This window comes from Aotus nancymaae, unplaced genomic scaffold, assembly GCF_030222135.1.
Source record: "Aotus nancymaae isolate 86718 unplaced genomic scaffold, 86718_ANA_hifiasm-v0.15.2.pri h1tg000039l, whole genome shotgun sequence".
Lineage (NCBI taxonomy): Eukaryota > Metazoa > Chordata > Mammalia > Primates > Aotidae > Aotus > Aotus nancymaae.
In genome coordinates, this window is record NW_026988453.1 from 13669129 (window position 1) to 13696797 (window position 27669).

Consider the following 27669-nt stretch of genomic DNA (forward strand, 5'->3'; position numbering starts at 1 on the left):
GTAAGGTGTATGTTTGTGTTGTTTTTCATAGCGAGTGTGAGGGAGCTAGATACTTTCTTCTCCCGTTATGTACACCTACTCAGTATCACCCGCACCACCAACTTTTTTTTTTTTTGAGTTGGAGTTTTGCTCTTGTTGCCCAGGCTGGAGTGCAGTGGCATGATCTTGGCTCACCGCAATCTCCCCCTTCCAGGTTCAAGCAGTTCTCCTGCCTCAGCCTGCCAAGTAGATGGGATTACAGGCACGCGCCACCACACCCAGCTAATTTTGTATTTTTCGTAGAGACGGGGTTTCTCCGTGTTGATCAGGCCGGTCTCGAATTCCCGACCTCAGGTGATCCGCCTGCCTTGGCCTCCCAAAGTGCTGGGATTACAGGCATGAGTGACCAAGCCTGGCCATGCCACCAACATTTTATGTTCCACTTCTGACATAAGCAGACCTCTGCAGGACGTCAGGGAGTTGAGACGGCAGGTGTATGACCTCTGCTTGTGGGACTGAGGGTAACTACTCAGTCTGTTCAAAAGCGGAAGTTATAGCTCTTGTCTTATGACACTGAACAGTGGCTAACAGAGTTCATTGGCTCAAATCTCTTTGTAAATTGTAAGCATTATTCTCTTGAGCAAGAATTATTTCCTAGAAAGGACATTTTTCAGGTAATAAAACACCAGTGGATATTTCTGTGGAGATTGCTTTGAAGATTTGGTTAAACAAGAAATATCACCAAAAGCACCTAGGTCTGAGGGTGTTGGAACCACAACATTCTAGGTTCAGAGTTCATCTCCCCTGTGTCAAATGGGCGTAATGGTTATTTCCTTGCAGGGTAGTTTTAATGATTAGAAATAGTATGCATAAAGCACTTGGCACACGGGCACTCAGTAAAGGGTAGACTCATCAATACTGTCTGCATTTTTATAGATTCTTCCTCCTGAGTTGGGGGTTTGCTACAGTGCATTGATTTGGTGAGATGCTTTTAAATTAAGAAGGTGAGTGCAGCATTTTCCATAAGCAGTGACCACACGAAGCCGGCCGAACAGGCAGGCTTCTTGAAGGCTGAACCTGACATAGTCACTGACGAGAAGCAATCTTTTTAGTTTTGCTTGGCTGAGAAGGTGGTGGTGATTGCTTTCTTCCATTGGGAAATCAATTTACTGTGCAGCGCGTCTTAGTAAGCGGTTTCATACTATTGCTTTTCTAAAAAAAGAGACATGTTTCTGTTTTTATTAATCGTGGAACTGACAGAAGACGGTAGAATTTGTAAAAGAAAATAATCTGTTTGCTCTCCTTTTTACCACACGTACTGCCTTCTAGAAATTAAGAATAAAGAAGGGATTTTTATCTTCCAGTCTGGAAGCTCTACCTTCTCTGGCTTGAAACAAGCAGCCTCATGTCCTTGGAGACCTGCCATATATGAATTTCTAGAATAGAAGGAATTTTCAGATATTTTTGTCGGCTGTCATTTTGAAGGCAAAGTAACAGAGCCATGGTTCCAGGAGATGCCCAAAATAGCTGGCCATGTAATTTTGGGGCTAGATGCTTCCTCATCACAAGCTTGAAAACATGTCCTTCTTGGTGTTGAATCCAAGATCAAGTACCAACGGTGTGGAGAATGAGAGGTTTTTATGCTGTGGTTTTCTTACATATATGGTGCAGCTCACTTTTTTGAGACAGAGTCTCTGTCACCCAGGCTGGAGGGCCATGGTGCAATCTAGACTCCCTGCAACCTCCACCTCCCAGGTTCAAGCAATTCTCCTGGCTCAGCCTCCCAAGTAGCTGAGACTGTCGGTGTGCACCACCATGCCTGGCTAATTTATGTATTTTTTAGTAGAGACAGGGTTTCACCATGTTGGCCAGGCTGGTCTTGAACTCCTGATCTCAAGTGACCGCCCCCGCCCCCAGCCTCGGCCTCCCAAAGTGTTGGGATTACAGGCGTGAGCCACCGTCCCCAGCTGCAGCTCACTTTTATATAGTGAGATACGATTAAAAAAAAACAAACAAAAACTCAACATGAAGCAGGTTGGATGAAGAGAGTGTTTGATAATCTGTTTTATAACACAGCCATCTGCACAGTTTCCTTAAAGAGAAGCTGTTCTTTGTCCTTTTGCAATAGGTTTGATCACCCTATTTCATTTTTACATACAGCGCTGATGATGTGAAGTTAAAGGCAAGCTCATGATGAGCCAGCGGTCACCTCCATGTAGGTAGGAGGCAGTGAATGGTGGCCCCGCTTTTTTTTTTTTTTTTTTTTTTTTTTTTTTTTGTCGTCTCTGCTGAGTATTCTACACCAAAGACCAAGAAGCCTCTGGGGGGCAGCAGAACACTGGGTAAGACACTATGCCCTGGGCCGTCCGGCTTTTCTAACTTGTCATCCAGCCCCTCGTCTGTGTCCTTGCTGCCGCGCCCAACCTTCTCCTCTTTACCTCGCAGAACTCATCCTCTCGGGCCTTGCCGGAGTAAGCGCCTTGCCCTTAAGCCTCTTTTACCCCACACCCTTCTCCCCTGCACTCTCAAGCCTTCCTGGGGTACTTTGTACCATGGCACGTAGCTTAATGGTGGGACTGGTTTGCCCGTCCTTATAGCAGGAACAAAGTCATGTCTCTGTTTCCCATAATGCCAGGAATTCTCTGAAGTCCTAAAGACATGCTCAACAGGCAGATCCCTTAATCTGTGTAAGTGCTTGATGCCTATTTGCTGATACGATTGTGAAGATGGTCCTGTTTTGGCACAAATGAAAGTATTGACTTTGCTTTACTTATTTCAAACTGCTACATTCTCACATGCCTTCCAGTTTAATTGTTCCTGATTGGGGTGAAATACAGAGGACTTTAAAAGTTAGCCCAGGGATGTAATGGAAGCAGTCAGTTGGAGGTACAGATGCGTATTTGGATCTCGGTCCTTCTCCTTCCTGGCTGTGTACCTCGGGCAAAGAAACTTGTCAACCTTGGTTTCCTCACCCATAAAATGGGATTATCTAAGGTGATCAGATAATTTATTATCTAAACTGGAAAATGGAACATATTTGAGAGTGGAGGATGTTAAAGAAAAACCAGAGCTAGGTAGTGGTTGAAGCAGTAAAACATTTTATTGCTATTGTGATAGGGGAAGAGACCTCAGTATAGAACTGTACTCAATTTTTTTTGTTGTTGTTGTTGAGACGGAGTCTTGCTCTGTCGCCCAGGCTGGAGTGCAGTGACGTGTTCTTGGCTCATTGCAACCTCCACCTCCCGGGTTCAAGCAATTGTCCTGCCTCAGCCTCCAGAGTAGCTGGGACTACAGGCATGTACCACCATGCCCGGCTGATTTTTGTATTTTTGGTTGAGACAGGGCTTCACTGTTAGCCAGGCTGGTCTCGAACTCCTGACCTCAGATGATCCACCTGTGTCTCAGCCTCTCAAAGTGCTGGGATTACAGGAGTGAGCCGCCACGCCCGACCAGAACTGGGCTTAATTCTGAATACAGCATGGACAAGAGGGGATCTAGCCAAGGAGCAAGGTGGGGGTCATTGAGTGGAATATTATTTAGAAGAAACATTGGGAAATAGGGGGATTCTGGCCAAACAGACCTAACAGGATTCCTCCTGAAGGCTGCCAGGGCAATCAGACACCGAGAGTAGGTGCTGAAGAATTTGACCAGATACGGAGCGTGATCAGATATTGCAAGTGGAGGGTTCATTCTAAACCGGCTTAGCATGATTCTTGCTACAATGAAGATGGACACCAAGATTGAGGCCTAGAATGCTTAGAGGAGCTCGACTAAAGTTTAGTCAAGGAGAGAGTCTTCGTCAAGTGGCACATTTTTAAATAATTTACAATCATACAGTCTTTCAAAAGATTTCTTTATTGCCTGATAAGTTGTTTTTATTTTTATCTTGCCTACCTATAAAATTGTTCTATTAAGCCAGGTATGGTGATAGACTCATGACTGTAATCGTTGTGTTTTGGGAGGCTGAGGCAGGAGGATCACTGAGACTAGGAGTTCAAAACCAGCCTGGGCAATTTTTTTCATCTCTACAAAGAAAGTTTTAAATTAGCTAGGTGTCATTGTGCATTCCTGTCGTCCCAGCTACTTGGGAGGCTGAAGCGGGAGGATTGTCTGAGTTGGGAGTTTGAGGTTGTGGCAAGCTATCATTACACTACTGCACTCCTGCCTCGGGAACATTCGGAGATGCTGTCTCTAAAAGTAAAATAGTTCTATTGACAAACATTTTGACTAGAACAATTTCCTCTCAAAAAGCAATTTTATTTCCTCCTCAAAAATAGGTTTGATCTCCTCCCCCATGTTAAAATAATATATAAACAGATGCTAAATTGTTTAAGATGCTGGGGCAGTGGGTATAAACCATATGTATGGTGTTTAAAAGAATCAAAGCGGTACATGTAAAGTGTCATGTTGTACTTGGAACTTTTTGTGTATTCAGAAAAGCATTTTTTACTTTTCCCTCCTGGAGGAAGGTTGGACAAAGAAGCACCAACCAGCAATAAGCAAAGGCCTATGGGATTTTTCAAAAGGCTGTGGCAAGAAGGGTATGCTCCTAGCTCTCCAGGTCCTAACAGCTCAAGGCGTTGAGTTTTGTCCGACTGAAGCAGGAAAATACTGATTGAAGAACAAAGTCCTGTCTCCAAGGACTCAGGCAGCTGTCTCAGCAATGGAGAACATACCCAGGGGGACAGCCATGCATTTCGTCTGGTAGTTTGGCTGCCCTGTGAGCACAGAGCCCTTTTCTTTACCGTGAATTCACTACTGCTTCTGGGCACCCTGCCTAGGAAGTTGGGAACCAGCTCTGGTACCCATCTGCAGCACCCAGCTCCTGACCGTTTAGGAACATGGTCTTAGCAATTGTGTTTAAAGAGTGGGTTTGCCATAAATTTAGTAATCTGATCTGTCAAATCCACACCTGCTGGATTACTCCATTTCATACCATTATGAAGAAATACCCAAGACTGGGTAATTTATGAAGAAAAACCAGTTTAATGGGCTCACAGTTCCACGTGGCTGGGGAAGCCTCACAATCACGGCAGAAGGCGAAGGAGGAGCGGAGGCACGTCTTACATGGTGGCAGGCGAGGGAGCTCGTGCAGGGGACTGCCCTTTATGCAACCATCAGATCTCGTGAGACTTAGCCAGTGTCGTGAGAGCAGCACGGGAAAAACCCGCCCCCATGACTCAGTTACCTCCCACTGCGTCCCTCCCTTGACATGTGGGGATCATGGGAGCTACAATTCAAGATGAGATTTGGATGGGGACACAGCCAAACCGTATCACCTGCCTTGAAGGTCGCTGGCCCCATGTGGTCAGAAGCTTAAGTGCCATTCTGTGTTTGGGTTTCCAGGGTTGGGCACATCCCTTTCAGAAACTCTAAATTCATGACTTCTGGCCCTGCCTCTTGTAAGTGCTATTTTGTTCTAGTAACGAGAAGCCTTGAGCCCGTGTGTTCATTTAACGTAATGCCCTGCAGAGGTGAGGCTTGGGTTTTTGCCAACTCCTTGAGGGATGGAGAATCCAAGGAATCTGGCCTCCTGGAAGTGAGGAAGGATCTGCATATGTGAACAGCAGCGTTCGACAGGGGAGTTCGGCCAGGGAGCAGGCAGAGTTGCAGGGCCGCCCTGTTCGTGGCTCCTAACAGCCTCTCCTTTCTCTAGGTATGTGTACATTCCAGTAGGTGGATCCCAGCGTGGCCTGCTGGGGACGCTGTTTTCCACGGCGATGACATTTGCATTTGTGAGCTACTGGCATGGCGGCTACGACTACCTCTGGTGCTGGGCAGCGCTCAACTGGCTGGGAGTCACTGTGGAGAATGGAGTCCGGAGGCTGGTGGAGACTCCCTGCATCCGGGACAGTCTGGTGAGCAGGATCCTTGCTCCTGTCTTACGGGACAGCTGAGCTAGGCAGATCAGGGTTGGGAGGGATGGGGCCGTCAGATTCCCCGTCCCCACCCCCAGCATGGGCCCTTCCTGCTCGGTTGCTTCAAAGTCCAGACGCCTAGAGGCAGGACAGCTAGAAAATAAGCTTCTGTGGTGCATATATAGGTATGTATGTGTATATAATATATATATGTTATAACTATACAAATGTATTATATAAAAATTAGAAGATTTAAAAAAGAAAAAAGGAAAACTTCTCTTTAACAGAAACAATGTTAAGATCCATTTTTCTAAGTGGTTTTTATGTGTATGTACACACAGACATATGTATGAACATTAAAACAATTGCCATTATAGAGATAAGATTGTATCGGGATCACCTTTTTAAGTCACTGAGTCCATAGCTAGCCACCCACCCTTTTTAATGGCTACATAGAATTCCATTATGTGGATACGCCATAATTTATTTTAGTCTCCTATTATTAGAAATCATATTATTCTAAAGGTTTTTTGCAACTAACAACTTAGTTGATAGTTGTATTAAGATGAGTATCATAACCAGGATGAATTCTCATAAGTGAAATTTGCAGGTTCAAGGTTTTCCTCATCTTTAAGGTTTATAATACATACCGCTAATTAACTCTTAACTGCCCTGTAGACAGAAGCGCACTAGTTTCTGTTTCTAGCAGTGGTGCGTAAGAATGCCCTTGCTGATACTGAGTATAACACGTGTTTTAAATCCTTGATAGATACTGTATATAGTAATATAAAAAACAGCTAAGGTTTTAAGAAACAATTCAACTTTATAGGAAAACAATTTGGAAAATCAGTTAAGCATTTATCTTTACACATATCATTTGAGTGATTTTAAACTATGGGCATAGCTTTTATCTTGCAAATATGGGGTAAGACATATTAGAATCTTGTAGGAAATCGTCAGTTCTGAAGTTGTAGCAATATCCCTCTAATCCTGAAAAAAGTAGCTAAAAAGAAGTGTGCTAGCATCACTGATCACGGCAGGCAATCACACACAGAAAATTAGAAAAATGATTAATGGGGCTACATTTCACCCAGTATGAATAACTAAAGAAAATGCACTTAAAAAACCCCGCCAAAACAGAATACATGTACATGTGTTTTTATAGATATCCATAGTACAAGTGGACATTGAACTTAGTGTTGAGCAGTGCTCTCTGGCCTTTGAGTCACAGCTTAGGCTACTGATAATTTTAAAACCCTAAAATGTTAGAGTGACCCAACTGTGCTAGTCTGCCGATTGAAATGTTAATCTCATCCAGAAGCACCTGCACCAGAACACCCGTGAATAATATTTAAGTGAATATTTGGTCCCAGTCAGGTTTACAAATAAAATTAATACCATACCCTTTCTTCGTGATGTATATTCTTCATCTGTTTTGTTAAGAGAGATTAGCAGATATCTAAATAACAAAAATTATTTTTTCTTTGTCAGAACTTCTTAAAAAATGTTTGTGGCTACATAGTAGATGTTTATGGGGTACATGAGATTTTGAAACATGCAATATGTGATAATCACTTGGGGGTAAATGGGTTATTCATCACCTCAAGCATTTATCCTTTCTCTGTGTTACAACCAATCCAATTATACTCTTGCAGTCATTTCAAAATGTATAATAGCTGCTGACTGCAGTCACCGTGTGGTACCAGATACTGCATCTTACTCCTTCTATATAACTGTGTTTTTGTGCTCATTAACCATCTCTTGCCCCCTCCCCACCCAACTACCTTTCCAAGCCTCTGGTCCTCATCTTTGTACTCTCTCCACAAGTTCAGTTGTTTTCATTTTTAACTCCCACAAACAAATGAGAACATGTGAGGTTTTGTCTTTCTGTACCTGGCTTATTTCACTTAACTTAATGACCTCCAGTTTCATCCACATTGTTGAAAAAGATAGACTCTTATTCTTTTTCATGGCTAAATGATACTCCATTGTGTATATACCACATTTTCTTTATCCGTTTGTCTGTTGATGGACATTTAGGTTGCTTCCAAATCTTGGCTACTGTGAATAGTGCTGCAGTGAACACGGGAGTGCAAATACCTCTTTAATATACTGATTTCCTTTCTTTTGAGTATATCCCAAGTCATCGGACTGGTGGATCATATGATAATTCTATCCTGAGTTTTTTGAGAAACCTCTGAACTGTCTTCCAAAGTGGCTGTACTAATTTACATTCCCACCAACGCTGTGCAATGATTCCCTCTTCTCCACATCCTCACCCGCATTTGTGATTGCCTTTTAGATCAAAGCCATTTTAACTGGGAACAGATAATGTCTTACTGTAGTTTTGATCTGAATTTTTCTGGCTTTGATGTTGGGTACTTTTTCATATACCTGTTTGCCATTTGTATGTCACTTTTTGGAAATGTCTGTTCAGATTCTTTGCCCATTTCTTACTAGATTATCAGTTTTTTTTCCTGTAGAGTCGTTAGAGCTCCTTACATATTCTAGTTATTAATCCCTTGTCAGATGGGTAGTTGACAAATCGTTTCTCCCATTCTGTGGGTTGTCTCTTTGCCTTGTTGATTGTTTCCTTTGCTGTGCAGAAACCTTTTAACTTGATGTTATCCCATTTGTTTAATTTTGCTTTTGTTGCCTGTGCCTATGGGGTGTTACTAAAGAATTCTTAGCTCACTCCAGTGTCCTGGAGAGTTTCTCCAAAGTTTCCTTCTAGTAGTTTCATATTGTGAGACCTTAAATTTAAGTCTGTGATTCATTTCGATATGATTTTTTAATATGGTGAGAGATAGGGGTATAGTTTCATTCTTTTTCGTATGGATAGTTTTCTCAGTACCGTTTATTGAAGAGATTGTCCTTTCCCCAGTGTGTGTTCTCGGCACCTTTGTTGAAAACGAGTTCACTGCAGATGTGTGGATTTGTTTCTGGGTTCTCTATTTTGTTCCATTGATCTATGTGTCTGCTTTTCAGCAAGTGCCATCCTATTTTGGTTACCATAGCTTTGTAGTATAATTAAGTAATGTGATTCCTTCTTTGTAGTATAATTAAGTAATGTGATTCCTCCAGTTTTATTCTTTTTGCTCAGAATAGCTTTGGCTATTCTGGATCTTTTGTGGTTCCATAAAAGTTTTAGAATTGTTTCTTCTATTTCTGTGAAGAATGTCATTAGTATTTTGATAGCGATTGCATTGAATCTGTAGATTACTTTAGGTAGTATGGACATTTTAACAGTACTGATTATTCCAAAGCAAGAACATGGATTATTTTTTTGTGTCCTCTTCAGTTTCTTTCATCAGTGTTTTATAGTTTTCACTGTAGAGATCTTTCACTTCTTTGGTTAATTCCTAGGTATTTAATTTTATTCATAACTATTGTGATTGGGATTACTTTCTCGATTTCTTTCTCTGCTCTTAGTCTGGCTAAAGGTTTATCAATTATATAAATCTTTTCAAAAAACCAACTTTTAATTTCATTGATTTTGTATTCTGTTGTTTGAATTTTATGTATTTATTCTCCGATCTTTATTTCCTTTGTTCTAGTTTTCGCTTTGGTTTGCTCTTACTTTCCTAATTCTTTAAGGTGCATCATTAGATAATTTTCAGTTTTTCTACTTTTTTTGATGTAGATTCCTGTAGCTATAAACTCTCCTCCTAGTACTTCCTTAGCTGGATCCCACTGGTTTTGGCATGTTGCGTTTCCATTATCATTTGTTTCAAGGAGTTCTTCAATTTCCTTAAGTTCTTCGTTGACCCTCTGTCATTCAGGAGCATATTGTTTAATTTCCCTGTGTTCATATAGTTTCCAAAATTCCTCTTGTTATTGATTTATGCTTTTATTCCATTGTGGTCAGAGAAGATAGTGGATATAATTTCATTTTTAAAATGTTTTAAGACTTGTTTTGTGGCCTAACATATGGTCTGTCCTTGATAATGATGCATTTGTGGAGGAGAATGTGTATTCTACAGCTGTTGGATGAAATGTTCTGTAAATGTCAATTAGGCCCATTTGACCTGTACTGCTGATGTTTCTTTGTTGATTTTCTGTTTGGATGATCTGTCTAATGCTGAAAGTGGGGTGTATAATTTCTTTAGCTGTTATTGGGGCATCTCTCTTTAGCTCTAATAATATTTTCTTTATACATCTGGGTGCTCCAATATTGGTTGCATGTATTATTTACAACTGCTATATCTTCTTGCTGAATTGGTCCCTTTATCATCATTATATAATGATGAGGTATATAATCATTATGTATATTTTTGTCTCTTTTTATAGTTTTCGTCTTGAAATCAATTTTGTCTGGTGTAAGTATAGCTGCTGCTATTCTTTTTTGGTTTCCATTGGTATGGAATATCTTGTTCCTGTCCTTTATTTTCAGTCTGTGTGTGTCTTTATAGCTTAAACGTGTTTCTTGTAGCCAACAGATCACGGGATCCTGCTTTTTAATCTATTCAGCCACTCTGTATTTTGATTGGAGAGTTTAATTCATTTACATTCAATGTTATTATTTATAAATAAGGACTTCCTCCTGCCATTTTACTATTTGTTTTCTTTTTGTTTTATGGTCTTCTCTGTTTCTTCTCTCCTGTCTTCCTTTTAGTGAAAGTGATTTTCGCTGGTGGTATGTTTTAATTTCTTGCTGTTTTTGCATATCTGTTGTTTGTTTTTTAATTTGAAGTTACCACGAGGCTTGCAAATAATCTTATCACCCATTATTTTAAACCGATGACATCTTAACACTGATTGCATAAACAAATTAATAAGCAAAGAGAAAACTGATGAAAAGTTTACACTTCAACTTTGTACTGCTTTTAACTTTTTGTTGTTTCTATTTATATCTGATTGTACTATTTCTTTAAAAGTTGTTATTTGTTAATGGTTTGTGTTTTAGTTTTCCTACTCAGTGTGAGTGTTTGTAGGTCACAATTACAGTGTTGCAGTATTCCGTTTTCCTGTGTACTTGCTATTGCCAGGTGCCAGTGAGTTCTGCACCTTCAGATGATTTCTTACTGCTCATTAACATCCTTTTTTTCCCCCAGATTGAAGAACTCCCCTTGGCATTTCTTGTAGAACAGGTCTGGTGTTGATGAAATTCCTTAGCTTGTTTGTCTGGGCAAGTCTTTATTTCTCCTTCATGTTTGAAGGATATTTTTGCTGGATATACTATTTTAGGATAAAAGGATTTTTTTTTTTTCCAGCACTGTATGTCTTGCTACCCTTCCCTGAACTGTTAGATTTCCATTGAAAAATCTTCTGCCAGATGTATTGGAGCTCCATTGTGTCTTATTTGTTTCTTTGCTCGTGTTGCTTTTCAGATCCTTTCTTCATCCTTGACTTTGGGAGTTTGATTATTAAATGTCTTGAGGTAGTCTTACTTGGGTTTAATGTATTTGGTGTTCAGTAACCCTCCTATACCTGAATTACTGGTATCTTTCTCTAGTTTGAGAAAGTTCTCTGATATTACCTCTTTGAACAAACTTTCTACCCCGTCTTTTTCTTTCTTTACCCCTCTTTTAAGGCTAATACCTCTTAGATCTGCCAGCGAGTCTCTGAGTCATACCAAAGGCCCACAGCAGGTACTGCCTGGGCACCACTGTTGATTATTCAGGGCCTAAGGGCTCCTGAGTCAACAGGTGGCTTGTCCTGCAAGGGCTGCATCCTTCCCTTCAAAGCAGAGGGTTCCCTTTCAGCCCAGGGCATATCTAGAAATGCTGTCTTGGAGCTAGGGGTTGGGATGTGGGCCTCAGAACTCTGCCTGGGCCCTATCCTATTGTGGCTGAGCAGGTATCCAAATTGCAAACAGAGTTCTCTTGACTCTCCCGTCTCCTCAAGCAGAAGTTCGGAAGAAATCTGTGAGCTCTGCTGCCTGGGGTTCGGGGAGGGGTGATGCAAGCAGTACCTTGGATGCCCTGGCTGGTATCTCACTAGGTCATGTGTCCCCGAAATCAACTGGCTTCAGGTTCAGCAAAAGACGAGGGTTTGCTCAGCATTCAGAGTCCCTGGTGCCTAGACTGCCTTTCAGGTTTATTTATGACCTTAAAGCCCTTTAGCCCTCGGGGGCAAGACTTGCTGGAACCCAAGTTCCGACCGCTGGGATGGACGCTTCCTCTCTGATTAGGGTTGTTCTAAGTGCCCCGCCATGGGCACTGGACTGAGTTCCACCCAGTGTTGCTTTCTGCTGTGACAGGGTGGCAGAGTCCCATGGTCACTGTGCTCTTTCTTCCCCAAGCGCACAGGTTGCTGCTCCATGCCATGTGGCTGCCGTTGGAGGATGGAGGAGAGGTGGCACTGGCAGTTTAAGACGGTCCTTCCTACCCTCTCCAGTGCTGCGATTGCTCGCCCGATTTTTGGTTCTTGTGAAGGTGTGTTTTTGTGTGTGGTTGCTGAGTTGGGTGTTCCTGCAGGGAGAACGACTGGTGAAGGCTTCTGCTTGGTCATCTTCCTTCACCTCCCACTTCTTTCATGTCTTCTTCTTCTTCAACCACACGGCCTTACAGGGGGATCAAAATATAGTGGAATTCTATTTCCTGGTGTTGGTAGACTGAGAGCTGAGCATTCACCTGAATGCTTGTCAGAGCTGAGTGCTGTAAACAGGAAGCCCTCTGATCGTCTGCAGCAGGGTTGTCTGATAGAACTCCTTTGGTGACAGAAATGTTCATTGCACTGTCCAGTACAGTAGCTGCTAGCCCCATTGAGCACTTGAAATGTGACTAGTGCCCATTTAGACTCCAAATTTTAAATATATTTAATTTTAACTCATTTAGATCCCAGTATCTCCCATATGGCTAACGGCCACCATTTTAAACAGTGCAGCTCTAGAACACACCGTGCTTCTAGAAGAGGTTAAAGGCATATAGTGTGTTTGACTCTGCTGTTATTTTGAATGATCTTCGTTAATGCTGTTGGCGCCTCACATATGCCACCGGCTGCTGAGCCTCTTGACTTGGACATCTTCCAGGTTTCTCAGACTTTGCACGTGTCATGCTGAGCTCACGCACCCCCATCTCCCAGTAATTCCAGCACACTCCCTTTCCACAAATGGCACCATCACCCCTCTAGCCGCTCAAGGCCAAAGCCATTATGGTATCCTTTGTACCTCTCTCTCTCTCAGATTCATCTGCAGATACTGAACATTCTGCCTCCTAAACAGATCTTGAATTTGTTTGTTTGTTTCTATTTCTACTGAAATCCTCATCCACTCTGCTCTCATTTCTTTCCTGGTCTACCAAATAGCTTCTGACAACCCCTGCTTCCACTTCCTCCCCTTGCATTTATTATCCTCGCAGTGCTGAGTAATGTTCTCCTTCAAAACCTAACCATGTTGCTGTTTTGTAAATTCTACAGTGGCTCCCATTTTCTTAGCACCAGGTCCACGACGTTTAGGATGACCTGTGATACCCTGTCTGATCTGATCTTTAACGTACTGCCTTTTCCCCTCTTCCCCCTCCCCTCTCTGTTCTGCCTTCTGTTCGTTACATACCTGGTCCCTCCAGCCTCAGCTCCCTAACACAGGTACCTCCATCTCCGAGGATGTTCTCTTTCCTTCCCCTCCACCCCTACTCATCCTTCAGATTTCAGCTCAAATGATACCTAGTTTGGGAATGATTCACTGGCTCTTCTAACTCAATTAGATCCCATTTGATGATCTATTTTGGATACCTTATATATGTTCTCTTCTGCTATATTTATCACAGTTGAAATGAAATTTTTAACATAATTTATTCCCTTACTGAACTGTAAGCCTCATAATGTCAGAGATACTGTATTCTTGACCCTTATCCCAATTCCTGGCACAATGCCTGTCGAATAAAAGAAAGAATGAATGATATTTTCTGACTTCATTCACTGAGGGTAGTTTAAGATGAAATAGGCTTATGCAGCAACGTGAAGAATATAGATTGAACACTGGAAAAACAGAGTTATTGAGTGCTGGGGGATTATTTTACTAAGCATCAGCCTACATACAAATAGGTCTAGTGATGGCAAAATGCTGTTATAATGCCCCCCAGTGCACAAAATATACATACAGGAAAGAATGCGGTAAGGAGGAATTGGTCTTCCTGGTAGCCTGCTGCTTTATGAGGGGGGATCGTTGGTTGTGACTCACTGAGGCAAGGAGCCGTAGGAAGCTGACAAAGGCATTTTCACAAAGCACCCAAGCTGGGTGGACGTAGAGGAGTTACTGCAGGAACAACATGCCCTTTATCTATGCAAGTACTCTCCAGGGAGCGAGGACTTGTGTTTAGCATTGAAATACCTTAATCAGAGGAAACATTTTGAAGTGACACCACTTCTTGCCAATTGTCTATTTGATCTCTCCTTTGAACGAAGACTCCTTCAGGCTGCTTGTCAATCATCCCTACCCAGAGGAGAATCTGTATCTCAAATAGTTCACCTACCCCCGCACCCCTGATTTCCATTTCATTGAATAATTTAAATACGTTCCGCTCTCCCAGCCTTGCCTGGTCTTCTTTGCCCCAAGAGTGTCCTGCTGAGCTGATTTATATCCTCTCTGAAGCAGTAAAATTCCTATTTATAGACTTAATTGAGGAAACATGTCTCCAGTGAAAACCACCAAGGATCAGTCTGATGGTCGTGGTAGGGATTTGACGTTCTGGGGCATCAGAGAGAACCCAAGGACTCTATGGTGGTGGTAATTCAATTTATTGGCCATGTTGATCAGTTAGACTTTGAAGATAGAGAAGTCCAGATTGGGTTTAATTGAGAAACATGATCCAAACTATGGTTATTTGATTCTGTGGAATCCTAACTCACCATTTGGCAATACGTACATGTCCAGTTGGCCTGATTAGAAAACCTTTCATTAGGGGCCGGTAGTCCAAGCCCCAGCTAAGCCTCTGAGGGAGGATAAAGCAAACTTGTCTGAGAAGAGCTGTGGCGTTTGACAATGGCTCGGGGCCTTCTATTCCTCCACCACGTGGTTTTCTTTCAACAAATTGAAATCAAGCGCTTACCGGACATAAGCCATTTTCTCCAGAAAATGAGACCCTTTCTCCACTGAGCCCACTTGAGCACAGTCAACATGGCGATTCATTTCTTCATTTACTCATTAAGGACAAAGCATCTCAGCACCTTATGTGGAAGACACTTTGCACTGTACTGGAGGAGTCTAAACTGAGTAAGACATGATGCCTTCCATGAATGAGGGTACCTTGCCTGGCCTCCTGTCAGAGCAGTCATATTGTGATGGCTGCTTTGCATGAAAGACATAATAAAACTATGAAATGGGAGCTTTTCTCTATGAAGAGCTAAGAGACCTATACGACAGATGAACCTGCCTTTATAAACATAAAAAAATACTGATTGATGTAGCCTTCCCAGGCATTGCTTAGAAAAAAGGTCCAGGCCACAGATAGAAATTTGGGAGCATATAGATGGTATTTTGGAGCCATGAGAATATTTGGGACCTGGGTGGGGGGGTAGAGAGAAAGAGTACGTGTGTGTGTGTTTGTGTATGTGTGCACATGTGTGTGTAAAGAGAAGAAAAGGCAGCCAGAATTGAATCTAGGGAATACCAGTATTGAGAAGTTGGTTGGAGGAGGAGCTGAGAAAGAGGAAAATCTCGAGGGTGATTACACAGAAACCAAGAGAAGGGGACATTTCATGGAGGGGAAGAGTCCACAGTGGTGATACTAGTCAGGGGTCAAGTAAAATGAGCGTGCTTGCAGCGAGAAAAGCGAGCTGTGAGAGTTCATCCCTGTCCCCCAGGGGCTTATGATCCAGATGGAGAGGCAAGATGTCGCAGACCAGTTGGGGACCAGTGTAAGGCATTACATGCAGAGTGGCCAGAATGAGGCACAGAGGCAGCTGATGTTCATGGTGGTCAGTGTGAGCTAAGCTTCTGGGAAAGGTTCATTGAAGAGCCAAGGCTTGAATAGCACCCTGGAGATTCAAGAGTAGAATTTGGCCAGGGTCAGGAGGGAGGAGAAGACTGGCTTTGCAGGCTGGAGAACAGGGCACGTGCTGCCTGAAGTCAGCCATGGGCATGCTGTATCCAGGTCACGAGGCTGCCAAGACAAATGGGGGAAGGGAGGTTAGAGAGGCCGCTTGGTTCCCATATGAAGGGATTTGAATGCAATGCTTAGAAATTTAGGAACACAAACCACTTAACCAAACAGGAGAGCGTTAAATTAACATATTAATCCCACACATCAAATAAGCCTGTTGTGCCAGCTTATTAGTGCTCACCCGGGCCTCTGGGTCTGGAAAAAGCCATGCGTGTTGTTATGAACAGTGTGTTCCTTGGTGGATTACGACCCATTGTCACCCCCGCGCCATTGTCTCCCACTCCTAAGGAGCATTAGCGATGCAGGAAACGCACTATGCAATTCACTGGTTATATATTTTCTTCTCTGTGGGAATTGGAAGCCTGAATCTTAACGTCTCTGGTCTAAGAGGTAGAATTCTGAAAATAATTCCATGTTCGTTCAGATACGTTTAGTATGGCAAAAGCGTTTTCAAAGGTTCTTTTGAACTTCCCATGACTGAGTCTGCTATCCGACAGACAGAAGGTTTTGAAGTAGAAGCTATTTTCAGTTGTTCCTGGACTGATGGGCGCCAGGGCCGGCCAGTGCTTGTGCTTCTGCCTTTCCCTGGACGCTCAGTTTCTGCTGGAGCAAGACAGCGTCTGCTCTCACCATCGGCTGCCACCATGGCACTGTTATCCCTTCTCCCTGCTTAATGCACAGCGAAGTCTCACCCGGGAAACCATAATCTCAGGACCGAGTACTGAGTCAAAGATGAGATGCACAGCGTGGATGTAAATGTTTGAAACGGGCCTTTCTAGGTGGTTTGTGGAGTTACGTTCTTGATCTGTGTCTGGTCTCTGTTTCTGCAGCACAGAGGAACGGTGGTTGCTCTCATCACAGTCTGGGGCCTACCAGCTTCCCATAGATGAACGTGGGAAACATAAATAATCTTAGCATGTGTGGGTTGAAGGTTTGGATGTGTCTTTCCAACTCTGGGTGTCCCTTTCTCCCCTAAATCCAAATTACCCACTAAAGGTGACAGAGTTTGAATTTCCAGTGTTGCTTTTATTGATGGAAAGAAAAATAGCCCCCTTGTTTCTTCCTAAAATAATACGCACATACTCACTGCAGTCTATTTTTACAGTGTATATTTATATATGTACATATGCTGTGACTACATGTGCACAGCGTGTGTGTGCACGCACACATACTCATTTTTAAAGATCTAAGAAGGCAGAAACGTGAAGGACTTCCAAAATAAAATTCTTGTAAAGTATCTTATATTCCTCCCAAGACCTAGAAATAAACTGTGCTTTAAAAAGCCTGTCAAGCAGCTGCTGCCCTGGTTAGAGATAAGCTGGGTTGGTATCAATATATTTGTGATTACTGACATGTATTGAAACACGCAATTTAAGTTGGCTCTTGCTTTTTCTTCTGGTGTCAAACCTGTAGTTTACCTAACAGGCTGGAGTAATCGCTGGAACAGACACTGTTCCCTGAAGGGTAGGAAGCAAGGGTATAATATAAAAGCACAGGTTATCCATCAAACTGACTGCGGCTGTGGAAAGTGATGTTAAAATAGTTGTATTGAGAGGGAATGTGTTCTTGACATATTAGGTTAAAATGATCACCAAAGAATAATAAATAAAATAAAACCTGATTTTTATTTAAAAATACAAACAGAAAAGTATATGAAGGGTTATACACTAAAATATTCTTGGTGGTTAACTCTTACTGGTGGAATTATTTGTGACAGTTTCTTTTTTTTTTGCATGTTTATATTTTCAACTTTTGTTGCAGTAAATGCCTACTGTTGTTTAACTAAAAATTGTCGAGAGGAGGTGAGCAGGACAGATTTACCTTAGGGAGGCTTTGATTAGCTGATCCTGGATGTTTGATTTATGTTAGAAATTTTAGTTAGATGTAGTGGCTCATACCTGTAATCCCAACACTTTGAGAGGCCAAGGTGGGAGAATCCTTTGAGGCCAGGCGTTCGAGACCAGTCTGGGAAACATAATGAGACCCACTTGCTACGAAAACAAATAAAAATCAGCCTGTTGGGATAGCATGTGCCTGTTGTCCCAGCTCCTCAGGAGACTGAGGTATAAGATCGTTTGAGACCAGGAGTTTGGTGCTATAAGCCATGCTATGATTGTACTTGGTGAAAACCTACTGCCCTCCAGCCTGGGCAACAGAATAAGACTCGAAGGAGAAGTGAAGAAGAAGAAGAAATTGAAGGGTGAGAGTTATTCTCCAGAACAAATTAGGGCTGTTGTCGTTGCCATCCTTTGCCAAAGAAGAGACGGTACCAGATACTATACAGGAATCTCTCACATGTGTTATTTGATTTATCCATTGCAGCAAACCTCCAGGGGAGGTGTTACACCTCCAGTGTTACAGATAGAGAAACTGGAGACTGGGGAAGGTCAATAATTTATCTAAGAACACAGTTAGTTAAATGATGGAGGGAGTCAAACCCAGTTACACATGATCTGTCCTAAGCTTCCTGGATTTCAGACTAGAAGACATTTTTTAAAATAAAGCCCTCCTACTTAGATCACCCATTCCCTTCATGTCTCTTTGCTGCGTATGCGCACTGGGCATTGGATTGATTAATATTCCAGCCCTCAGTAGTTGGGTAACGTGAGTTTCAGTTGTGTCTCCACTCAACCTGTTTATCAAATAACTACTCTGAAAAATTGCTCCAACTAAAGAGGGAATGTTCACAGAGGCAGTTTTGCCACATTATCTCATGTGATGTTAACAGTAGCCTGATAGGTGCGTATTATCGTTGTTCCCATTTTGTCATGAGAAAAGCTGCAACCCGGAAGTTTAAGATGTGTCCGTGGTTCACACATCAAGTATTAATGCAATAAATACATAAGTGAGCAAACAAGCAGCCTTTATTCATCCCATTCTTGGGTCTCTTTCTTCAGCAACAACAACTTTCAATTCTCTTAGGTGTTTCTGATTTTTGCTTCTTGCCAAAGTATGCACTTACTCTATTATTTCTTCATTTATGTTTCTTTCTTTCCTTTTTGAGGCAGAGTTTTGCTTTTGTTGCCCAGGCTGGAGTGCATCGGCATGATCTCAGCTCACCGCAACCTTCACCTCTCAGGTTCAAGTGATTCTCCTGCCTCAGGCTCCTGAGTAGCTGGGACTACAGGTGCATGCCACAACGTCTGGCTAAGTTTTTAATTTTTAGTAGAGATGGAATTTCACCATGTTGGTCAGGTTGGTTTTGAACTCCTGACCTCAGGTCAGATCCACCTGCCTCGGCCTCCCAAAATGCTGGGATTACTGGTGTGAGCCACCATGCCTAGCCTATTTCTTCATTTATGAATTGTAACTATTAACTGCTTTCTTCATGAAATTTTAGCATCTTAGACCCATTCCCTCTTTTTCCTCCTAACATAATAACTCTATTTTTTTGTTGATTCAGCACTCAGCACACCATAAATGCGGCTCACTGCCAAACCATTTGATGTAAGTACATTTCCTTTCTTATAGAACTTTTTCTTCCACCTAAGTGAAGAATTGCCTTGCCTTTTTTTCTTTGATTAGTTTACTATCACTGCTTCTTCCCAGACTCTCCAATAGAATTGAAAAATCCCTCAGATAGAATTTTCCACATGGTCAGAGGTATCCAGTCATCTGTCTATTCTCTTCCTTTCCTGGAGAGTCTCTCTTGAAGCCCTTCCATTCTCCTTTCCTGCTCTTTAGATCCTCTGTTTAGCTGTTGTGCTGATGCTTCCCTTCTCCTCTTTCCTGTTTCAAATCCCTGTTCCTTTGTGCTGGGTCTTCTTTTTTTGTTTTTTCTTTTTCTCCCTTGATTTGGTGGAGCACATCCTTTAGTAGCTTTTTTAGAAAAAGACAATGGATGAACCTGGAAACCATCATTCTCAGCAAACTGACACAAGAACACAAAACCAAACACCACATGTTCTCACTCATAGGAGGGTGTTGAACAAGGAGAACACATGGACACAGGGAGGGGAGCACTATACACGGGGGTCTGTTGCGGGGGAGTGGGGGGGACAGCGCGGAGGGGGAGTTGGGGAGGGATAGCATGGGGAGAAATGCCAGATATGGGTGAGGGGGAGGGAGGCAGCAAATCACACTGCCATGAATGCACCTAAGCAACAACTTTGCATGTTTTTCACATGTACCCCAAAACCTAAAATGCAATTAAAAAAAATAAAAAAATAAAAATAAAAATCTCCCAACCTTTAGTGACAAAAAAAAAAAAAAAAAAAAAAGACGATAGAATATAGTTTTTTGAGACCTTGTATTTTCAAAACTGTTTTAATCTCACACTCAGTTGATTAGGCAATGAATTTCAGGTTGAAAAGTAATTTGTCCTCAGAATTTTAAAGATACTGTGTTCTAGCTTTTATCTTTTCTGTTGAAAAATGCCATTTTCATTGTTGTACGTATTCTGTGTTTTGCTCTAGCAGCGTTACTGCAGGCATCTTTGGTATGTATCTAAAATTTTACTGTGCCTGTTGTCCCTGCCTTTAAATTCTCTTTGATGCAATTTATCTATGAAATAACTTTTATCCTGGGGGTGAAGGAGTAAGAGGGAAACCTCAGGCTCTATGTTTATTACCTAGATTTTTAACTAATCTCCCTGTATTTTTTATTTTTCATGGCTTACTCTTGCCATCTGTACTACCTGGTGCCTCTATGCCTGGGCCTTAGGGATGTTTAGTGTATAAATGACTTTCATCTCTTTGGCATCTTCTATTCAGCTCAAACCTGCTAATTCTTTAATCCATCTAACTTATTAAAATGGATTGACTTTGCTCACCTGCTCTTGTCCTTCATTTTTTATCTGTAGATATATACGTTTTCAAATGTTGACTCACATTTTAATGAGGCTTGTGAAGGGAACAGAGATGTTTATTATGTTTAATTGTATATCACTAGAGGAATTTTGTGTACTGTCACTTGGTGAATCATTCTTAGATTTAAAAATATTAAGATTGCTTAAAAGGAGGCCTTGCTTTAAGCTTTTGTTTTTGTGGTTTAACAGGATATAGCTGAGGCCACAACTGTCACATCCTAGACTTATTCAGTAGTCCCAAGGGATCTCAGTGTAGCCTGGAGAGGGAGGCCCCCAGTACCATGAGCAGCTATCACTTGGGTGTCAGACTTTCATCTTCCCACCCATGTGCCTTGACTCTATGCTCAAGGGAGATGGCCAGGGTCTAAAGTCATTTAGCAGAAAGATTCCTAGGTTTCCTTTTTTTCTGTTTCTTCTTTTTAACTTAGGAAGTCATCCATGACCATATACTCTTTAAAAATATAGAGAGAGGCTGAAAGTCCTTAGGATACCTACCCCCCCAGCAAACACACCCCTCTCATTTTCTTCCCCAAGAGGTAACTGTTGCTATCAGTTTCAAATATAGTCTCCCATACCTTTGCTACTCTGTGTGTGTGTGGTGTAAGAAATATTCTAAAATTTGCACTTCTTTTCTTCCTCAGTGATACGTTGTGAAGATGTTTCTGTGACAGTGTATGTAGATCTGAGTAATCAGTAATGGTATAGATATATCATCATTTAGCCATTCTCCTTTTGAAAATTCAGGTTGCTTCTATTTTTTCTTTTGCAAATGCATCTGCAGTGAAGATTCCATTTCAAGCTTCCTTGAACATATGTGTACATGTTTCTTTAGGGCAGTTACCAAGAATAAAATAGGAAAGAGGAGTTGGCAACTAAGGCCCATGAGCCAAGTTTGGTCCACTGATTGCTTTTGTATGGCCTGCAGTTATGAATGGTTTTTACATTTCAAAATTGTATTATTGAATATCCTTTCCCCAGTGATTTAAAAGATCACCTTTAATATACAGTAAATATCAAGATACACATGGGTTCATTTTTTGGTTATTTATTCTGTTGCATTGATCTAGTCAGTTATTTCAGCTTTGAATACTAGACTTTTATATTGTGTCCTGATTTCTGCTAGGGAAAGCCCCTACCTTTTTGGCATTTTTTCAGAATTGCATTGGCTAGTTTTTCCTGTTGACTCTGCTGTGTGAATCTTAGAACTGGTGAAGTTCCCCAAAACTCCCTTGGTATTTTTATTGGAATTTGTTAGATGCGTACTGAATTGTAGTTTGATTTGAGTAAAGTTAACATTGTCTTAATCCACTTGTGCTGCTATAGTGAAATAGCTGAGACAGGGTAATGTATGAAGAACAGAAATTTATTTCCTAGAGTCCTGGAGGCTGGGAGTCAAAGGTCGAGACGCCGGCCATTTCAGTGTGTGGTGCGGGCCCAGTCTCTCCCTTCAAGATGGCCTCTTGCTGCATCCTCCAAAGGGGACAAATGCTGAGTCCTCACATGGCAGAACGGGGAAGGATGAAGGGCTAGAGAGAGTAAATCCACTCCCGCAAGCCCTTTTAAAAGAGCCCAAATCCATTCATGAGGGTGGAGCTCTCAGGAATTAATCACTCCCCTAAAGAACCCATCTCTTAATACCACAATGAGGATTAAGTTTCAACATGAATTTTGAAGGGGACACCATCATTCGAACCATAGCAAATGTCCTGTATTCAAATCTTCCCTTATGGTCTTACATAAAGTTTTATTATTTCTCCTTAGAATCTTGCGTACTTCTTTTGGTATCATTGCTGTGGTTTAGGAAAGGTACTGATTTTTGTGAGTTAACCGTTTGCATTTATGTTGTCTAAATCTTTCGTTAGCTCTAGTAATCTGCCAGATGCTTCTCTAGAATTTTCTCTATCAGTGGTCATATCACCCACAAATAATGACAGTTTTGTGTTTGCCAACAATTATAAATCTTACTGCATTTAATTATCTCATTGTCCTGACTAGGATATTTTGTACAGTTTTGGATAACAGAGGAGAAAACATCTTTATCTTGAAGCTTATGGGAATGCTTGCTCTGGGATTTTGGCATACTCTCTTTTTCAACTTAAAGATGCTTTGTCTTTTTCTAGTCCACCAGGGGTTTATACTGTGAATATGTACAGTTTTATCCAGCGCTTTGTCATTTATTGAGTGATCATAAGCTTATCCTCCATGAATTGTGTGCATTACCTCTATGTTTCTAATATTGAATCACTGTTCCATTCCTGGGATAAATCTTACTCATTGGAGAGTGTTTTTAAATCACTCTTGTATTTGACTTGTTGCTATTTAATTTGTAATTTTTAAGGCAATAAAAATGAACAACAACAACAATTAGCAATAGTTAACACACCATTAAATTTGGAAAGAAATTTGGTGGAAATTTGCAATAATTAACACACCATTAAATTTGGAAGGAAATTTAGTCATAAAAAGCCAACATAACATAAGAAAACCAGAAGCTAACATTTCTTCCACCATTAAAGTGGAAGCTTTTTATGACTTTGATATCAGGGCTGTGCTAATGTCATGAAATGAGTGAAAGCTTCCCATAGTTTTCTGTTCTCCAAAACAGTTTCTGTGAAATGGGATTTAGCTCTTTCTTGACCATCTGGTAGACCTTGCTCATTAAAATTGTCTGGGTAGGCCAGGCATGATGGCTCACACCTGTAATGCTAGCACTTTGGGAGGCCAATGCAAAAGGATTGAGGCTATGAGTTTGAGACAAGCCTAGGCAACATAGTCAGATCCCATCTCTACAAAAAAAACTTTTTTAAAAAAATTAGCCAGGCACTGTGGCACATACTTGTACTCCCAGCTGCTCAGGAGTCGGAGGATCTGAGGCAGGAGGTTCACATAAACCGAGGAGTTCAAGACTGCAGTGAGCTGTGATCATGCCGCTGTACTCTAGCCTGGGTGACAGAGTAAGGCACCATCTCTAAAAATAATTAAACAAAAATCATGTGGGTCAATTTTCTTTGAACATAGGACTTTGACCACTAATTTAGTTTTTCTATGTGTGTTAGTTCATTTTCATACTACTGTAAAGATCTTCCTGAGTCTGGATTACTTACAAAGGAAAGAGGTTTAATTGACTCACAGTTCAACATGGCTGGGGAGGCCTCAGGAAGCTTACAATCATGGTGGAAGGCGAAGGGGATGCAAGACACTTTCTTCACAAGGCTGCAGGAAGCAGTGCCAAGCGAAGAGGGAAGAGCCCCTATAAAACCTCGGATCTTATGAAACTCACTCACTGTCATGAGAACAGCATGGGAGAAACCACCCCATGATTCATTTGCCTCCCCCTGGTCTCTCCCTTGACATGTGGTGATTATGGGGATTACAATTCAAGATGAGATTTGAGTGGGGACACAAAGCCTCACCGTATCACTATGGTTATACTTTTTCAAACTTTCCACTTCTTTTATTCAAAATTTAGGTAACTTAGATTTTCTAGATAATTTACCTTTTCAAGCTATATCTCCAAATATATTGTTAAATAATCTCCAAAGATTTTTAACTTTGCTATATATCTTCTTATTTATCTTGCCTTTTTTTTTTAACTTATAAAAATTGCTAAAGTTTATTCATCTTATTTTTCTTTAAAAAATTTTGATTTGAACGAGTGAAACTTAAAAATGTAATGGTGGTGTTTTAATTATTGCATATTGTTTGTCATTCATTTCTTATTTTATTGCAGTGCTGTCAGTGAGCATAGCTTTCCTGGTAACTATTTTTTTCTTTATTTTTTCAGCTTTTATTTTAAGTTTAGGGGTATATGTGCAGGATGTGCAGGTTTGTTATACAGGTAGACGTGTAGCAGGGTGGTTTGCTGTACAGATCATCCCACCACCTAGGTATTACACCCAGCATCCATTCGCTATTCTTCCTGATGTTCCCCTTCCTTCCAGCCCCCCAGCAGGCCCCAGTGTGTGCTGCTCCCCACCATGGGTCCATGTGTTCTCATCATTCAGCTCCCACTTGTAAGTTAGAAGATGTGGCGCTTGGTTTTTTGTTCCTGCATTAGTTTGCTGAGGGTAATGGCTTTCAGCTCCATCTATGTTCCTGCAAAAGATGTGATCTTGTTTCTTTTTTTGGCTACCTGGTATTCCATGGTGTATATATACCACATTTTTCTTCATCCAATCTATCATTGATGGGCATTTAGATTGATTTCATGTCTTTGCTGTTGTAAATAGTGCTATAGTGAACATATGCGTGCATGTATCTTTGTAACAGAATGATTTATATCCCTTTGGGTGTGTACCCTATAATGGGATTGCTGGGCCAAATGGTATTTCTGCCACAAAGTCTTTGAGGAATCACCACAGCGTCTTCCACGGTGGTTGAGCTAGTTTACACTCCCACCAATGATATGAAAGTTTTTTTTTTTTTCTCCACAACCTCACCAGCATCTGTTGTTTTGACTTTTTGATAATTGCCGTTCTGACTGGCATGAGATGGTATCTCATTGTGGTTTTGATTTGCATTTCTCTAATGATCAGTGATGTTGAGCTTTTTTAAAAATATGTTGGCCACATGTAGGTTGTCTTTTGAAAAGTGTCTTTCATGTCCTTTCCCTCCCTTTTAATGGGGTTGCTTGTTTTTCTCTTGTAAATTTAAGTTCCTTATAGATTCTAGATAGTAGACCTTTGTCATGTGGATAGATTGGACATATTTTCTCCCACTCTGTAGGTTGTCTGTTCACTCCGATGACCGTTTCTTTTGCTGTGCAGAAGCTCTTAGTTTAATTAAATACCATTTGTCAATTTTTGCTTTCGTTGCAATTACTTTTGGTGATTTCATCATGAAATCTTTGCCCATGCCTATGTCCTGAATAGTATTGCCTAGATTTTCTTCTAGGGCTTTTATAGTTTTGGATTTTATATTTAAGTCTTTAATCTATCTTGAGTTAATTTTTGTGTATGGTATAAGGAAGGGGTCGAGTCTAAATTTTCTGCATGTGGCCGGCCAGTTCTCCAAGAACCATTTATTAAGTAGGGAATTGTTTCCCCATTGCTTGTTTTTGTCAGATTTGTTGAATATCAGATGGTTATAGGCATGTGATTTCATTTCTGAGTTCACTGTTCTGTTCCATCGGTCTATGTATCTGTTCTTGTACCAGACACATAGTGTTGGTTACTGCAGCCTTCTACTATAGTTTGAAGTCAGGTAGCGTGATGCCTCTAGCCTTGTTCTTTTTGCCTAGGACTTGCCTTGGCTATTTGGGCTCTTCTTTGGTTTCCTATGAATTTTAAAATGTTTTTTTCTAATTCTGTAAAGAACGTCTATAACAGTTTAATGGTAATAGCATTGAATCTATGAATTACTGTGGGCAGTATGGCCATTTCACAATATTGATTCTTCCTATCCATGAGCATGGAATGTTATTTCATTTGTTCGTGTTCTCTCTGATTTCTTTGTGCAGTAGTTAGTAGTTCTCCTTGAAGAGGTCCTTCACTTCCCTTGTTGGCTGTATTCCTAGGTATTTTTTTCTTTTTGTAGTATTTGTGAATGAGAGTTCTTTCATGATTCGACCTCTGCTTGCCTGTTGTTGCTGTATAGGAATGCTAGGGATTTTTTTCCCATTATTGTTGTGTCCTGAGACTTTGTTGAAGTTTCTTATCAGCTTAAGAAGCTTTTGGGCTGAGATGATGGGGTTTTCTAGACATAGGATTATATCGTCTTCAGACAAAGATGATTTGACTTCCTCTCTTCCTGTTTTAATACCTTTCTTTCTCTTGCCTGATTTCACTGTCCAGAACTTCCAGTACTATGTTGAATAGGAATGTTGAGAGAGAGAGAGCGTCCTTGTCTAGTGCTGGTCTTCAAGGGGAACGCTTCCAGCTTTTGACCATTCAGTATGATGTTGGCTGTGGGTTTGTCATATGTCGCTCTTAAAGTCTGAGGTGTGGGCCTTCAATAGGTAGTTTATTGAGAGTTTTTAACAGGGAGGGATGTTGAATTTTCTCTAAGGCCTTTTCTGCATCTATTGTGGTAATCATGTTTTTGGCTTTAGTTTTGTTTATATGATGAATCACCTTTATTGATTTGCGTATGTTGAACCTGCCTTGCATCCCAGGGACGAAGCCAACTTAATCATGGTGGATAAACTTTTTGATGTGCTGTTGGATTTGGTTTGTCAGTATTTTATTGAGGATTTTCGCATCAATGTCCATCAAGGATATTGACCTGAAGTGTTCTTTTTTGTGTGTATTTCTGCCAGGTTTTGGTATCGGGATGATGCTGGCCTTCATGATAACTTTTTAGAAGATATTTAGGCTCTTTTCCTGGTTTGATACATGTTGAGTTTGATTATGATTCACCTGTGTTTGTAAATTGCATGTATTCACTGTTCTATATGTCTGTTAGAAAAGGCCTGTTGACGTTTTCAATGTGATAATATATACTCATAACTTGACATTCTAACCACATTTAGGTATACAGTTCAGGGCATTAAATACGTTCACACTGTTTTACAACCATCACCACCTTCAATCTCCAGAACTTTTTCATCATCCTAACCTGAAACCTCTCATCCTCTCCTCTCTCACTATTCTACTTTTCGTCTCTCTGCATTTGACTATTTTAGGTATCTCAGATAAGTGGAACTATACGATGTTTCCCCTTTATACCTGGCTTATTTCACTTAGCATAATGTCTTCAAGGTTCATTCATGTCGTGGCATATGTCAAAACTTACTTCCTTTTTAAGGCAAAAATGCCGTTTTATGTATATGTAACACTTGGTTTACTCACTCATCCATTGGTAGACACTTGGGTTGCTTCCATCTTTTGCCTATTGTGAATGACACTGCTGTGTACATTGGTGTACAAATATCTGTTTAAGTCCCTTTGAGTTCTATTTTGTATATACCAAGAAGTGAAATTGCTGGATCATATGGCAATTTTGTGTTTAATTTTTTGAGGAACCTAGATGCTATTTTCCACAG

At 41.1% G+C, this 27669-nt stretch overlaps 1 protein-coding gene across 2 annotated transcripts in view; it reads left to right on the forward strand.

The window, feature by feature from the left end:
* Positions 1–27669, forward strand: part of HHAT (hedgehog acyltransferase) — a 359060-nt gene that overhangs the window by 269859 nt on the left and 61532 nt on the right. For both annotated transcript variants that reach the window (XM_064360344.1, XM_064360345.1), the window contains one exon: positions 5636–5837. In XM_064360344.1, coding sequence (XP_064216414.1) covers positions 5636–5837 — 202 coding nt within the window. The remainder of the gene's footprint in view (positions 1–5635; positions 5838–27669) is intronic.